Source organism: Prionailurus viverrinus, chromosome A1, assembly GCF_022837055.1.
Source record: "Prionailurus viverrinus isolate Anna chromosome A1, UM_Priviv_1.0, whole genome shotgun sequence".
NCBI lineage: Eukaryota > Metazoa > Chordata > Mammalia > Carnivora > Felidae > Prionailurus > Prionailurus viverrinus.
This window is the reverse complement of record NC_062561.1, coordinates 174,919,482-174,934,556: the sequence shown is the minus strand read 5'-3', so window position 1 is coordinate 174,934,556 and position 15,075 is coordinate 174,919,482. Positions and strand designations below refer to the sequence as shown.

The 15,075-nt window shown below is 40.0% G+C and overlaps 1 protein-coding gene across 4 annotated transcripts in view; it reads left to right on the top strand.

Moving 5' to 3' along the window:
• Positions 1-288: 288 nt before the first annotated feature.
• FAF2 (Fas associated factor family member 2) overlaps positions 289-15,075 on the top strand; it is a 78,265-nt gene continuing 63,478 nt past the window's right edge. For 3 of the 4 annotated variants that reach the window (XR_007146823.1, XR_007146839.1, XM_047832548.1), the window contains exon 1: positions 289-409. Coding sequence is in view for 1 of the 4 variants with exons in the window: in XM_047832548.1 (XP_047688504.1) it covers positions 347-409 (63 nt within the window). In the remaining 3 variants the exon portion in view is untranslated. Of the gene's footprint in view, positions 410-448; positions 932-15,075 lie in introns of those variants that run through there. The other variant, XM_047832708.1, reaches the window with a different exon arrangement.

The following is a 15,075-nucleotide window of genomic DNA, read 5'->3' as shown; positions in this document are numbered from 1 at the left end:
GTTCGGGAATTTCCGCAGCTTCTCGAGGAGCACTCGGTACCTCTCGGCTCTTTGCGATCTATTCAGAAGTCTTTGGGTCTCCGTTTGGCAGGTCTGTTCGCCGCCTAAATCGTAAGGGCAACTGGTACCGACAGTCCCTCGGCAATTTCCGGAAGCGTTCGGTATTGGCCCGAGAGTGGCGCCCTCTGACGGCAGGAACTGTCACCACGGGTACTCTCACGCTGCGCCAGTAGGCGCAGGCGCAGTTGCGCGCCGGCGGCCCGTTCAGAGCGGACGTGGTTGCTACTGAGGTCACTTCCGGCGGGTGACGGTGCGGACGGGTCAGAAGCGTAGAGGCGGCGGCAAAATGGCGGCGCCTGAGGAGCGGGATCTAACCCAGGAGCAGACAGAGAAGCTGCTGCAGTTTCAGGTAGCAGCGAGTACTCGGTGCAGCACATGCCGCCACGGGCTGGGGAATGGGCCCCTAGAGGAGCCCAGAAACCTCAGATTGGGCCCGAGATTCTTCTCAGACCAGCGGCGGCCCCCTCCCCCCAGACGCCAACTGCCCTGCTGCTCCCGGCCCCGAACCTCTGTCGGTCCCCGGCCTTCCAGCCAGGGCTGCGGCCCTCTCCTCTCCCTTCAGCGGGTCAGCTTCCCTGGTTTCCCTTAGCGGCACCTGTCCTCAACTATCTTTCCCAGTCCGGCTACCCGTCGGACCTTCTCCGCCCATCGACTCTAGACCTACCGAGATGCTTAATCCCCACCAAGGAGTTGGCCTCGTTTCGGGTCTCTGGAAAACCTACCAGCATCCCATGCTATTTCTGCAAATATTTATTGATGGCCTCTTGGGTGCCTGGTCCTGTACTGGGCGCTCTGGTGGGGGAGGGGGCAGACCTGGCCCCCGTGCCCTAAAGGTGTGGGAGGACACCACGTAAGGAAACAATGCAACATTGTAAGTGTCATCAGTGGCTTCTGACTTGGTTTATTACCCTGGGCTTATTCCTGGACTCCGGTTATTGACTGTGCTTGAGGTGGGTGGTAATTTGCAGAAATCTGCCTCCTTTTAGTGGTTGTCGTGTTAAGAACTTTTGGCACTAAGCACTTGTCTCTGACCTGGAGAATCTGGGTGGGTAACCTTGTCTCTTTATTACCATTATAATGGATATCAATTTCCTTGTTTCTAAAATACTTCTCTTAAAAATGTCTACCCCCTACGGATGTTGTGGAGATCAAATGAGTTTATGGATATATGAAGGGCTTTGTAAGCTGAAATGTTGCTAAATGGTATTGCTCCTATTAATCATTATTTAACTTAGGATAGAATTAAAGTTAGTGGTACACTTATTCTCGAATAGAAAATGGGTTAAACATTCATTAATTCAGCAATATTTACCAAGAACCTTAGTGCTTATGCACAGCTAGTTCAAATACCATTTATTGAGTACTCATGATGTAAGTACTGTGCTAAACACATGCATAGCATGCATGATCTCATTTAAGACAACAACCTTGTGAGATTCATGCTGTTAACAATCCCTGCATCGCAGATGAGCCATGGGGCTTAAGAAGTAACATACTTCGGTTACACAGCCAGTAAGTGGTGGTGTCAGATTTAAAGCCAGATCCCTCTTTCCAAAACCGTTTCTGATCTCTTGTGTGCTGTACCACCTGTGTACAGCCGAGAGTGGAATGCAAATGCTGTGATAGTAAGTCTTTAAAAAAAAAAAAAAAAGTTACTACTTTTTTGTAATTTCTTTGATTAGATTTCACTATAATTAATTTTGAGGTGGGTTTTCTTTAAATTGAGCAGTGGGTTGGAAGTGTATAATGGAAAACTACTATCGTAGAAATAGTTGACATTTGGGGCGCCTGGGTGGCTTGGTCGGTTAAGCGTCCGACTTCGGCTCAGGTCATGATCTCACGGTCTGTGAGTTCTAGCCCCGCGTCCGGCTCTGTGCTGACAGCTCAGAGCCTGGAGCCTGTTTCAGATTCTGTGTCTCCCTCTCTCTCTGCTCCTACCCTGTTCATGCTCTGTCTCTGTCTCAAAAATAAATAAACGTTAAAAAAAAAATTAAAAAAAAACCCAAATAGTTGACATTTGATTGGAGATTTGAGTAAAGAAATTGAGGACAATATAAATTAGAATGAGTAAACATCAGACAACCAGCTTCCTCTTCCTAGTAGAGGGTAGGAAGGTAACCATGTAACTTATCCCTTACAACGCTTTAGGGGTAAGCTCCCGGATTAAGTGTTATGAGATGATTTGAGTTATATGTCATGATGTACTTAGTCTCATAGTGGCAAGACATGAATATGTGGTAGTATTTCTGAGGTAAAGTACATAGGTACCTCCATTTTGTCTTCACTGGACATTTAAATCAGTAAGAGGTGAGTAGTAGATTAAAGCTATATTAAAATTACTTTATGAGGGGTCCCTGACTGGCCCAGTCAGTAGAACCTGCAATTCCTGATCTCAGGGTCATGAGTTCAAGCCCCATGTTGGGTGTAGAACTTACTTAAAAAAAAAAAAAAAAAAAAAAGATTGCTTTATGAAATTGGATTTACTAAGGCAAATGCATTTTGCATTTATGTGTTCCTTAAACAGTTCCTGGATCAGGTTCATCATTCAATTGCCATTAAACATTCTTTGAAACTTAACTAGGTGCCAAGCATTATACTAGGTACCTAACATACCTTAACTTTTTAAAATCTCTTAATAACTCTGTAAGGAATTAACCCCCATTCGTTTTGTAAATGGGAATTTAGAAATCCATACCCGTTACCACCTTTTGTATAACCTATTGGAGGAGCTGTGTGTGTGTGTATATATACACATATACACACTCACATATACATATACGTATATATACACATACATGAACAATGAGTATCCTGCAGTATATTAGTGCTCATAGTGCAATATGGTATAAACAAAGTGCTGTGGGAATTAGGGGAAGGTTAGGAACATTGATGGAGGTGGGAGGGAGAGAAGAGAGGAGGATGACTTAGTAGTTAAGCATTTTTTGTATTTATTATGCCTTAGGCATGGTGCGAGATAGTTTATAACTATTGTGCTTATTTCTTGTAAAGTGCCATAGATGATATGGCTGCTCCTCGGTGAGGAAACACATCTATTGAAGTATTTGCTTAAGTTCATTAAGCTATTAAATAGTGGAGATGGAATTAGAAATCTAATTGGTCTGGGTCTGGACTGCAAGGCTGGGCTCTTTCCACTGTACTTTGCTAATTTTGAAGGAGGAATAGAATTTCAACAGGTGGTAGGCAGAAAGATGCTCAAAGCTGAGGAAATGGCTTGAGCAATGCATGAAGATGGAATAGTGTGGAGTGTTGCTGTGATGGATTTAGAAATCTGGAAGTGAAAAATAAGATTGGAAAGGTGAATTAGAGCCAGATTTTGGAGGCCTTTCAAAGCTGTGCAGAATTAAATTTTAATCTGTATACATAAGGAGCCATCACAGGTTTTTTCAACTAGAGAATGGGCTAATACTAGGTTTCAGGTTTGCTTCACTAACAGTATGGAGCGTGTGCTTGGAATATCCATAGGAGTTAGGACAGAAAAGGGTGGTACTGCTGGGAACTAGTTCTCAGTATGTTGTTTCATTTGATATATTGAAATTAGCAAAAGTAAAATATTTTAGAAATCTTAGGTTTCCTCTATTTCACTTTTTTTGTGACATGTGTTTTGACTGAACTCCCTCGGGTGTATTTATCGTGCTTCTCAGTCTGTTTGATGTTTTCTTAGATTTTTCTAGTTATCCTTTTCTCCTGTTTATTTTGGAGCCAATTGACTATGAATAAAGCACACATTTGTTTCAAGCTGTTCCAAATGGAAGAGAATAGGTTTTAAGAAGAGTTAATGCAGGGGCACCTGCGTGGCTTGTTTGGTTAAGCGCTTCGGCTCAGGCCATGATCTCATGGTTCGTGAGTTCGAGCCCAGCGTCGGGCTCTGTGCTGACAGCTTGGAGCCTGGAGACTGCTTCAGATTCTGCTCATGCTCTGTGTGTGTGTGTGTCTCTCTCTCTCTCAAAAATAAAATAAACAATTTTTTTTTTTTTTTTTTTTTAGTAAGAGTTAATGCAGGTATGGATAAGGTTACTGGTATTGAAATCCACTTCCCTAAATTTCCAAATATAACAGACTCCTCTAGTGCCTTGGTTTACTGCTTCTAGGTTCCTGTTTGAACACCTGGAGAAAGATGACCTGGACAGATTCCAAATATAACAGACTCCTCTAGTGCCTTGGTTTACTGCTTCTAGGTTGCTGTTTGAACACCTGGAGAAAGATGACCTGGACAGAGAGAAGGGATTAAAGGAGCTATATGCATGGCCAGTGGAAGAAGAAATTATCCTTTTCTGCTTTTGTACAGGAATAAGAAGTTTCTGTCCTTTTAAATGAATAGTAGGGTTGATCTTTGTTCTTTTAAATTATAGAAAGTTAAGCCTGAACTCTGGGCTGTAGAATCAAGCTTATAATTCATTTTGAAAATCTCTCGTTGGCTTCATCTGACTCTTTATTACCTAAAGGAAAAAGAGTAATATGATGCTCTTTGTTAATGTATTTTTAAAAAATCATAGAGTGGGGCGCCTGGGTGGCGCAGTCGGTGAAGCGTCCGACTTCAGCCAGGTCACGATCTCACGGTCCGTGAGTTCGAGCCCCGTGTCCGGCTCTGGGCTGATGGCTCGGAGCCTGGAGCCTGCTTCCGATTCTGTGTCTCCCTCTCTCTCTGCCCCTCGCCCGTTCATGCTCTGTCTCTCTCTGTCCCAAAAATAAATAAACGTTGAAAAAAAATTTAAAAAAATAAAAAATAAATAAAAAATCATAGAGTGAGCTGTTTGAACTTTTTGCCAGGGAATTTGGTATTGTAGGAAAGCCATGAGCTTGGAAACTTGGGCAAACCTGAACTAGCTGTTCAGTTTAGCTTCTAATGAGTTCTGTGATGTAGGGCATGTTCCTACTTTTTTAAATCTTTCCTCATCTATAAAATAGGGATACTGTTCCCCAATTCACATGGATTTTTGTTTTTTACTTTAAAAAAATCTCCCAAATAGTGCATACTTTTTGCAAGTCAGCAATGTAAAATTGTTTAAAAGGGTAATTAAATCTCATCTCATTCCCCCTCCTCATTCCCAGTTTGTTGTGTGTCTTTGTATACTTTTTTCTTCTCCATATACTGATATACATGCTTAATGTATACGCTAACTTACCCTTGACTGTTTAGTTGGAACAGATGGCTTCCATTTCCTAATATGTTCTCTGTAATATGTCCCAAGTATTTCTGCTTTCATCAGTTGAGTTGTACTCTTAACAGTTGTGTTTGCTTCCGTACCATTGTGTGCTGGTTATATTTGTCATAAAAATATGATACAGAAACCAATAAAATATCAGTGCAAGAGTTTTTATCTGAAAACTTTATCTGACAATTAAATGCTTTGGGGAAGGTCTATAGGGTCAAGTTGCTGAAAAACAGCTGTTCAGTTAGGTGAGGGCAAAACAGGTATAAAGATAACTGGGAAAAATCACTGAGATTCAGTATTATGCCCTTTCTGCTTGGCAAGTGTTTGGAGTTCTTGCACTCCAAGAAATTAAATCCGTGTCTATGGATATGATTTATGCTAGAAAGACTCCAAAGAATGCCAGTGGACCCATTTCCCTTTTTTGTTTTCAAACGTTTATTTTTGAGAGATAGAGACAGAACACGAGCAGGGGAGGGGCAGAGAGAGAGGGAGACACAGAATCTGAAGCAGGTTCCAGGCTCTGAGCTGTCAGCACAGAGCCGGATGTGGGGCTCAAACCCACGAACCATGAGATCATGACCTGAGCCGAAGCTGGCTGCATAACCGACTGAGCCATCCTGGCACCCCAGTGGACCCATTTCCTAAAGAAAAGGGTAGGCTTTCGTCAAAAGATTGCTGCATGAATGTGTGTGCTTTATGTTTTAAATGAAATAAAATAATGTGTGGAATATTTTTATTCCCCACTTTAAATGACTTAAAAATTTTTTTAATGTTTATTTTTTGAGAGAGATAGAAACAGCATGAGTAGGGGAGGGACAGAGAGAGAGGGAGACACAGAATCTGAAGCAGGTTCCAGGCTCCAAGCTGTCAGCACAGGGCTGGGTGTGGGGCTTGAATCCACAAACTGTGAGATCATGACCTGAGCCGAATTGGACGCTTAACCGACTGAGCCACCCTTAAGTGACCTATTCTCGTTGGTTAAGAGAGTCTGCTGTCTTTGTCTTAATAGAGGTAGGATCGTATTATAATTTTGGAAGTCAGCACAGCATAGTAGGTTGTCATGAAGACTGGCTGTGAAGTAAGACAATCTGAATTTGAATCCTGCTTCTCCAGGTATTAGCTTTGTGATCTTGGGCAAATTACTTAACCTTTCTGCCTTAGTTTCCTTCTCTATGCCCTTACTGTATTACCTCATAGGGGTTATTTCAGTAATTAAATGTTAATATATCTAAAGCAAATATTAAGCACTTGAGTGTTAAACATTATTAAGGTTAATACTTTGTGGGTTTAAAAAAAATTTTTTTTTAATGTCTTTATTTTTGAGACAGAGCATGAGCAGGGGAGGGGCAGAGAGAGGGGGAGACACAGAATCTGAAGCAGGCTCCAGGCTCTGAGCTGTCAGCACAGAGCCCGATGCGGGGCTCGAACTTACAGAGTGTGACATCATGACCTGAGCTGAATTCGGATGCCCAACCGACTGAGCCACCCAGGTGCCCCTATACTTTGTGGGTTTTAAAACATTGGGGGACAGTCAGGTTGGTTTCATACAACTAATGCTACAGTGAATATCCTTGTATATAAAATTCTCAATCAACTTTTATTAGTATAGTTCTAGGCACGTATACAACAGTTAAATATAATTAGATTAAATATCTAGGCACAGGATACAACAATTAAATATAATTCCTACCCTTGTGGAGCTCACATTCTAGTTGAGGAGACAGAAGAGTTAAAGCAAATAAAATATATAGTATGTTAGGTGGCTGTAAATGCTGTGGAGGGAAATAAATAGGGAATTTTGAGGAGGGCATTTAATTTAATTTTTTTAAGTTTATTTATTTTGAGATGGGGGGGGGAGAAGAAGAGGGAGAGAATAGGCAGGCTCCACACTCAGCACAGCACGATCTCAACCTTTAGATCACTCCTGAGCCTGTATCAAGAGTCTGATGCTTAACCAAATGAACCACCCAGGTGCCCCGGGTTTTAATTTTAAATAGGATTATTGGGGCACCTGGGTGGTTCAGTTGGCTAGGCGACCGACTTCGGCTCAGGTCATGATCTCACAGTTTGTGAGTTCGAGCCCCGAGTCAGGTTCTGTGCTTATAGCTCAGAGCCTGGAGCCTGCTTCGGATTCTGTGTCTCTCCCTCTCTTTGTCCCCTCCCCTGCTCACACTCTGTGCCTCTCTGTCTCTCAATAATAAATAAACATTAAAACAAATTAAAAAAAAAAAGGATTATCAAAGGATGACCTCACTGGGAGTGTGTTAATTGTGTGAAAATCTGGAGGAAGTACTAAACAAATGTGGATTTGGATTCCAGATAGAGGGAATAGGGCATACAAGAGTCCTAAGGCATGGCCTCAAGAGACCTTGTCCAGGAATGGCCAGGAGGCTAGTGTGGCTGAGAGAAGGAAGAAGAAAGTAGTAGGAGAGGGGTGCCTAGGTGGCTCAGTTGAACGTCTGGCTGTCGATTTCAGCTCAGGTCGTGATCCCAGGCTCATGGCATCAGACACTGTGCTGAGCATGGGGTCTGTTTAGGGTATTCTCTCTCTCTCTTCCCCTCTTTCCTTCCCTCCCTTCCCCTCTAGCCCTCTCCCCACTTGTGTGCTATCTCTCTAAAAAAATAAAAAAGAAGAAAGAAAATCATAGGAGTTAGGGTCAGAGAGTTGAAGGCAGGGCTAGTTCACAGATGGCCTTGAGGCTACTGTAAGGATTTTGGCTTTAACTCTGAAGCAAGTTGGGTAGACATGAGAGGATTTGTGAGGCATGAGAGGTAGTGACGACAGGATTTATGATTTATTAGGGTTACCCTAGCTGTTTTCTTGAGGTTAGCCTGAAGGAAGAGAAGGGAGGAGTAATGGGGTGCCTGGGTGGCTCAGTCGGTTAGGCGTCTGACTTCGGCTCAGGTCATGATCTCACAGTTCGTGGGTTTGAGCCCTGCATCAGGCTCTGTGCTGACAGTTCAAAGCCAGGAGCCTGCTTCGGATTCCGTGTCTCCCTCTCTCTCTGTTTCTCCCCCACTTATGCTCTCTCTCTCCTTCAAAAATAAATAAAAACATTAAAAAAAATTTTTAAAAAAGAAGGGAGGAGTAAGGAGACCAGTTAGATTTTTGCAGTGATGCATAACTGCTTGGACCAGGATGAAGTAGGAAGTCATGAGGAGTAATTGGATTCGGAATATATTTTGAAGGTAAAATGGATGATTTTCTAAGGGATTGTATATTAAGTAAGAGAGGGAGAAATTAAGGATATCTCAGATTTTTGACCTAAGTAACTAGAAATGCAAGAGTCATTAACTGGGATAAGGAAGGCTATGGGAGGAGCACATTTGGGTGTGGGGCGAGTTCAGTACCTCAGTTTTGGTTATGTAAAGTTTGAGGTTTGTATTAGACATCTAAGTGAAGATGTCTAACTGGATATATTAGTACTTAGTGCAAGAGAATGATCTAGGCTAGCAATACAAATTAGGAAATCATCTACATGTAGATAATATTTAAAGCCCTGAAACTGTTTAGATTATCTGTAGAGCAAGAATACATAAGAAAATTTGAGATTTGAAGGTGTTTTTGTTAGTAATGTCACTTAAACATTTATTGAGCATTTACAATTGACTCTTGAACAACATGGATTTGACCTTATAAGTGGATTATTTGTAATAAATACAGTACAGTATTGTAAATGTATTTTCTATCATTTTCTTAATAACATTTGCTTTCCCCTAGCTTTATTGTAAGAATATAGTATATAATGCATATAAACCTACAAAATATGTGTTAATCAGCTGTGCTATCAATAAGGTTTCTTTTCAACAGTAGGCTATTAGTAGTTAAATTTAGGGGAGTCCAAAGGTCTCGATTTTCAACTGCATAGAGCTTGGTCCCCCACCATCCATGTTGTTCTGGGGTCTATCATACTCTATCCAGAGTGCTCTAGATTCATTGTGTCATTGATTCCTTTCAAAAAATAAATGGTGTAGGTTCTGGTTTTGGTGAGTAAACTAAGATCTGTAGGTAATTTACCTAAGGTTAGTGACAAGCTTAGATTTGAATCTAGAATTCTGGATTCTTTCTCTTCTTTCCTACCACCTGGCACTGCCTCTCCAGCCCTAAGTGTTGATTTGTTTTCAACTATAGGTAAATGAATAGGGCCAATAACAATTGCTATGTGGTAGTTTTGTTTTGTTTTGTTTTTAGCGTTTATTTATTTTTGAGACAGAGAGAGACAGAGCATGAACGGGGGAGGGTCAGAGAGAGGGAGACACAGAATCTGAAACAGGCTCCAGGCTCTGAGCTGTCAGCACAGAGCCCGACGCGGGGCTCGAACTCACGGACCGCGAGATCATGACCTGGTCCAAAGTCGGCCGCTTAACCGACTGAGCCACCCAGGCGCCCCGCTATGTGGTAGTTTTAAGAAAGCAAACACAGCAAAGCAAGTCAAAACTATGATTCTAATTCAGGACATCATCACTCATGATAATTCTCTTAACCTCTTCTACATAAAAGTGGACTTTTTAAAAGTTATTTATTGAGAGAGAGAGAGAGAGAGAGAAAGAGAGAAAGAGGCAGAGGCTGAGAGAAAGGGAGACTGAATCCCAGGCAGGTTCCACGCTGTCAGCACAGAGCCTGACATGAGGCTCGAACTCCCAAACCATGAGATCATGACCTGAGCTGAAATAAAGAGTTGGTCACTTAACCAACTGAGCCACCCAGGCACCCCAAAAGTGGACTTTTTAAGGAGAAAGAGAAGAATCTCCAAAAGTGGGAATGAGTAAATGTAGGCATCTCACTTCCATGCCTACAGATATGAGAGAGAAAATGGGAGAGAGAAGGCTTCAGAGGAAGAAGTATCTTCAGAGAAAAGCCAAGTTTCAGTGAGAACATGAAGGTGAAGGAAGTGGTCAGAGATGTAGTTATGGATGTAAGGGATGTTGCTGATATAGTAGGGCTTTTATTTCTGTAGAACAGAATCCTAAAAATGTGTTACTCGGTCAAAACGTACTTTGTACATTTTAATAGCTATCGGTAGATTATTTTCTAGGGAGTTTTGGCAGTTCACACTCTGACCAAGAGGATGTGAGAGGACCTGTTTCCCCACACCACTGCCAGCACTGGATAGTATCTTTTGGAAGTTTTGTGGATTCAGTTAAAATTTTTAAGCTTCTCGTTTTAATTTGCATTTGTAGTGGTAGTGGTGTTTGTAATTTTTGGTTTTGTTTTTCAGTCAAGTTTGAATAGCTAATGCAAACACTTGTTTTAACCTATTTCTAATAAGGAAGAATAAGGAACATTGGAGACAAGAACTGGCTTATGAGCCTCTATTTTTTTAAGAGCTAGCAGGTGTCTCCAGGTATGGGGAGTTTGCTTTCTGGCCAAGTTGGTTGCAGAATAAAAGTGCTTATTTTACTATTGAATTCCATTGTTCCATAAACTCCTGATTAAGCTTCTAATGGCTATTTACAGTTAATGTGTAAATTGCCTGTCTATCCTTTGTTCATTTGCTGTTGGATTATTTCACATTTTATTATTGATTTGTAGTTCTTTATATAAAAAGGGATATTGGTCATGTATATGTATAGCAAATATTTTTCATGATATCTATCCTTTATCTCTGATTTTGTTATCTTTTCACTTTCATTTGTTAAATTGCTCACTTTCTTCTAGAAGAGATTATAGGTTAGCTGAATAATCCATCCCTTCCCCCATTCCTTTTTATCATACTGTATTCTGTTTCACCAACCTGTCTGCTGGTACCACTACTGAATTAATAACAATAGGCTTTATATTAAGTTTTAATATCTGAAAGATAGGACTCCTTCCCTATTTTTTAAAAAATTATTGATGGTGTTTGCAAGCTTTTTTGTATACAAAAATAATTTTACATACAAAAATGTATATGATTATAGATGATATATACAAAAATAATTAAAAATCGTTTTGTGCAGTTGTGGGATTATTGGAAATGCATAATATATGTATATTAATTTGGGACTGGTTGACATTCAGGAACATGTACATCTCTTTATTCAGATGTATCACATATCCTTTAAAATATTTTTTGTGGGGTGCCTGGGTGGCTCAGTTGGTTAAGGGTCTGGCTCTTGATCTCGGCTCAGGTCATGATCTCACAGTTTGTGAGATCAAGCCACGCATTGGGCTCTGTGCTAATAGTGCAGAACCTGCTTGGGATTCTCTACCCCCTTCCCCCCCAAATAAATAAGTAAACTTAAAAATAAAATATTTTTTGTAACTTTCTTTATCTAAATTTTATATGTTCCTTATGAACAAATCAGGAGACTATAGATGCTGGAGAGGATATGGAGAAACAGGAACCCTCTTGCACTGTTGGTGGGAATGCAAACTGGTGCAGCCACTCTGGAAAACAGTGTGAAGGTTCCTCAAAAAATTAAAAATAGACCTACCCTATGACCCAACAATAGCACTGCTAGGAATTTATCCAAGGGATACAGGAGTGCTGATGCATAGGGGCACTTGTACCCCAATGTTTATAGCAGCACTCTCAACAATAGCCAAATTATGGAAAGAGCCTAAATGTCCATCAACTGATGAATGGATAAAGAAAGTGTGGTTTATATACACAATGGAATACTACGTGGCAATGAGAAAGAATGAAATATGGCCTTTTGTAGCAACGTGAATGGAACTGGAGAGTGTTATCCTAAGTGAAGTAAGTCATACAAAGAAAGACAGATACCATATGTTTTCACTCTTAGGTGGATCCTGAGAAACTTAACAGAAGACCATAGGGGACGGGAAGGAAAAAAAAAAAAAAAAAAAAAAAAAAAAAACAAGGTTAGAGAGGGAGGGAGCCAAAACATAAGAGACTCTTAAAAACTGAGAACAAACTGAGGGTTGATGGGGGGTGGGAGGGAGGGGAGGGTGGTGATGGGTATTGAGGAGGGCACCTGTTGGGATGAGCACTGGGTGTTGTATGGAAACCAATTTGACAATAAATTTCATATTTAAAAAAATAAAATAAATTTTATATGTTCCTTATTAAATTTATTCCTAGGTATTTTATAGTTTTGGTCCCTTATGAATAGAACATTTCTTTATTTTTAAATGGTTACTAATAGAAATGCTATTGAATTCTGTACATTTATCTTAAGATTTTGGATCTTTTATCTAATTTCTTAATGTTTTATGATCATTACTAAAATGATTATAGAAACTAAAAATAGTTTTCTAGTTTGGTCTTTTGGGATCTTTTTGTTTTATAACAGTTTTATTAAGCTATAATTCACATACCATAAATTAACCCTTTTAAAATACACAATTAGTATATTTACAGAGTTGTGCAACCATTACCACTATTTACAACATTTTTATCATCCCCAAAAGAAACCTGTGCCCATTAGCAGTCACAAGGTTCATCAGTGTTGTGGCCTGTATTGGTACTTCATTCCTTTTTATGGCTGAATAATAGTCCATTGTGTGAATAAATTACATTTGTTTATGCATTCAATGGGCATTTGGCTTGCTTCTACATTTTAGCTATTACTGCTAATGCTGCTATGAATATATACAAATATTTGTGTGGACATGTTTTCATTTCTCCTAATAGTAGAATATCTGGGTCACATGGTAACTCTGTTTAACTTTTTGAGAAATTGCCAAACAGTTTTTCCTAAGCAGCTACACCATTTTCCTCACCAGTATTGTGTGAGGGTTCCAGTTTCTCCACATCCTCACTAGCATTTGTTTTTTCTTTTTTATTTTTTTATTAAAAAAATTTTTTTTAATGTGTATATTCATTTTTGAGAGAGAGACAGAACGTGAGTGGGTTAGGGGCAGAGAGAGAGGGAGACACAGAATCTGGAGCAGGCTCCAGGCTCCGAGCTGTCAGCACAGAGCTGAGCTGTCAGTACAGAGCCCAATGTGGGGCTTGAACTCATGAGCCGTGAGATCATGGCCTGAGCCGAATTCGGACGCTCAACAGAAAGAGCCACCCAGGCGCCCCCTCACTAACATTTGTTAATCATCCATCTTTGTAGCCATCTTGGTAAGTGTGAAGTAGTATCTCGTTATTTTGATTTGCATTTCCCTAATGACTAACATGATGAGTATTTTTCATGTGCGTATTGGTCATATGTCAGTCATCTTGGAGAAATATCTATTCAGATTCTTTGCCCGTTTTTTAAATTGGGTTACATGGCTTTTGGGTTGTAAGAGTTCTTTACATATTCTGATACAAGTCTTTTATCAGATATATCATTGGCAAAAATACTCTCCATTCTGTGGGTTGTCTTCACTTTCTTGATGGTGTTTATTGAAGTTTTAAATTTTGATGGAACCTGATTTATTTGTTTTACCTTTTGTTGCTTGTCCATTTGGTGTCCTATCTGTATCTTTTGGTGTCTTACATATATAAGGTCTGATCTGTTTTTAGTTAACAGATGTGAGGTAAGGGTTCTATTTCATTCTGTTGCATGTGGGTGTTCAGTTTTTCTGGCACCATTTATTTAAAAGACTATTCTTTTCCTGTTGAATGACCTTGGAACCCCTGTTGAAAAATCAGTCAGCCATACTTACAGATTTATTTCTGGACTTTCATTTCTATTCCTTTGATCTGTATTCTTATGCTAGTACCACACTGTCTTGACTGTTGTAGTTGTAAGTACGAAATTAGGAAATGTGAGTCCTCCAACTTTGTTCTTTTTCAGATTTATTTTGGCTGTTCTGGGTCTCTTTAATTTCCAAATTGTTAGAATCACCTTGTCAATTTCTGCAAAAAAAAAAAAAAAAAAAAAGGCAGCTGAATTTTGATAGGGATTGCTGTTTAGTCTGTAGATAAATATGGAGATTATTGCCATCTTAAAAAAAATTAAGGCTTTAAAAAAATGTTTGTATTTGAGAGAGAGACAGCGTGAATGGGGGAGGGGCAGAGAGAGATGGAGGCAGAATCTGAAACATGCTCCAGACTCTTGAGTTGTCAACACAGAGCCCAACATGGGGCTCAGACTCACCAGCCATGAGATCATGACCTGACTTGAAGTCGGAGGCTTAACCGACTGAGCCACCCAGGTGCCCCTTAAGTCTTCTAATCCATGACCATGGGGAGTCTTTTTTTTTTTTTCTTTAGTCTTTCTCAGTGATGTTTTATAGTTTTTTGTGTACAAGTCTTGCACTTTTTTTGTTAAATTTATTCCTAAATATTTTACTGTTTTTGATGGTTCTGTGAAAGGAACTGTTTTATTTTTAGATTGTTCATTGCTAGTGTATAGAAGTAGAATTGATTTTTATATGTTGATCTTGTATCCTGCAACCTTATTGAACTCGTTATTCTATTTTTTTTTTTTTGTAGATTTCTTGGTATTTCTTATATACAAGATCATATTATCTGTGAAAAAAGGTTTACTTCTTTCTTTACAGTCTGGATGCCCCCCCCCCCTTTTTTTTCTTGCTTAATTTCCCTGTAAAATGTTGAATATAAGTGACAAGAGCAGACATTCTTTATTATTATTATTATTATTTTTAGTTTATTTTAAGAGAGAGAGTGTGTGGGAGGGGCAGAGAGAGCCAGAGAGAAAGAATCCCAAGCAGGCTCTGCACCATCAGCACAGAGCCTGATGTGGGGCTTGAACCCACCAACTGTGAGATCATGACCTGAGCCGAAACCGAGTCAGACACCCAACCGACTGAGCCACCCAGACGCCCCTAGAGCAGACATTCTTATCTTCTTGTTCTTTATCTTAAGGGGAAAGCATTGTCTTTCACATTATCATTTTAGCTGTGAGGTTTTTTTCACATGTACTTTATTAGTGTGAGGAAGCTCCCTTCTGTTCCTAGTTTAAGTTCTTATCATGAAAGGGTATTTTGAGTTCT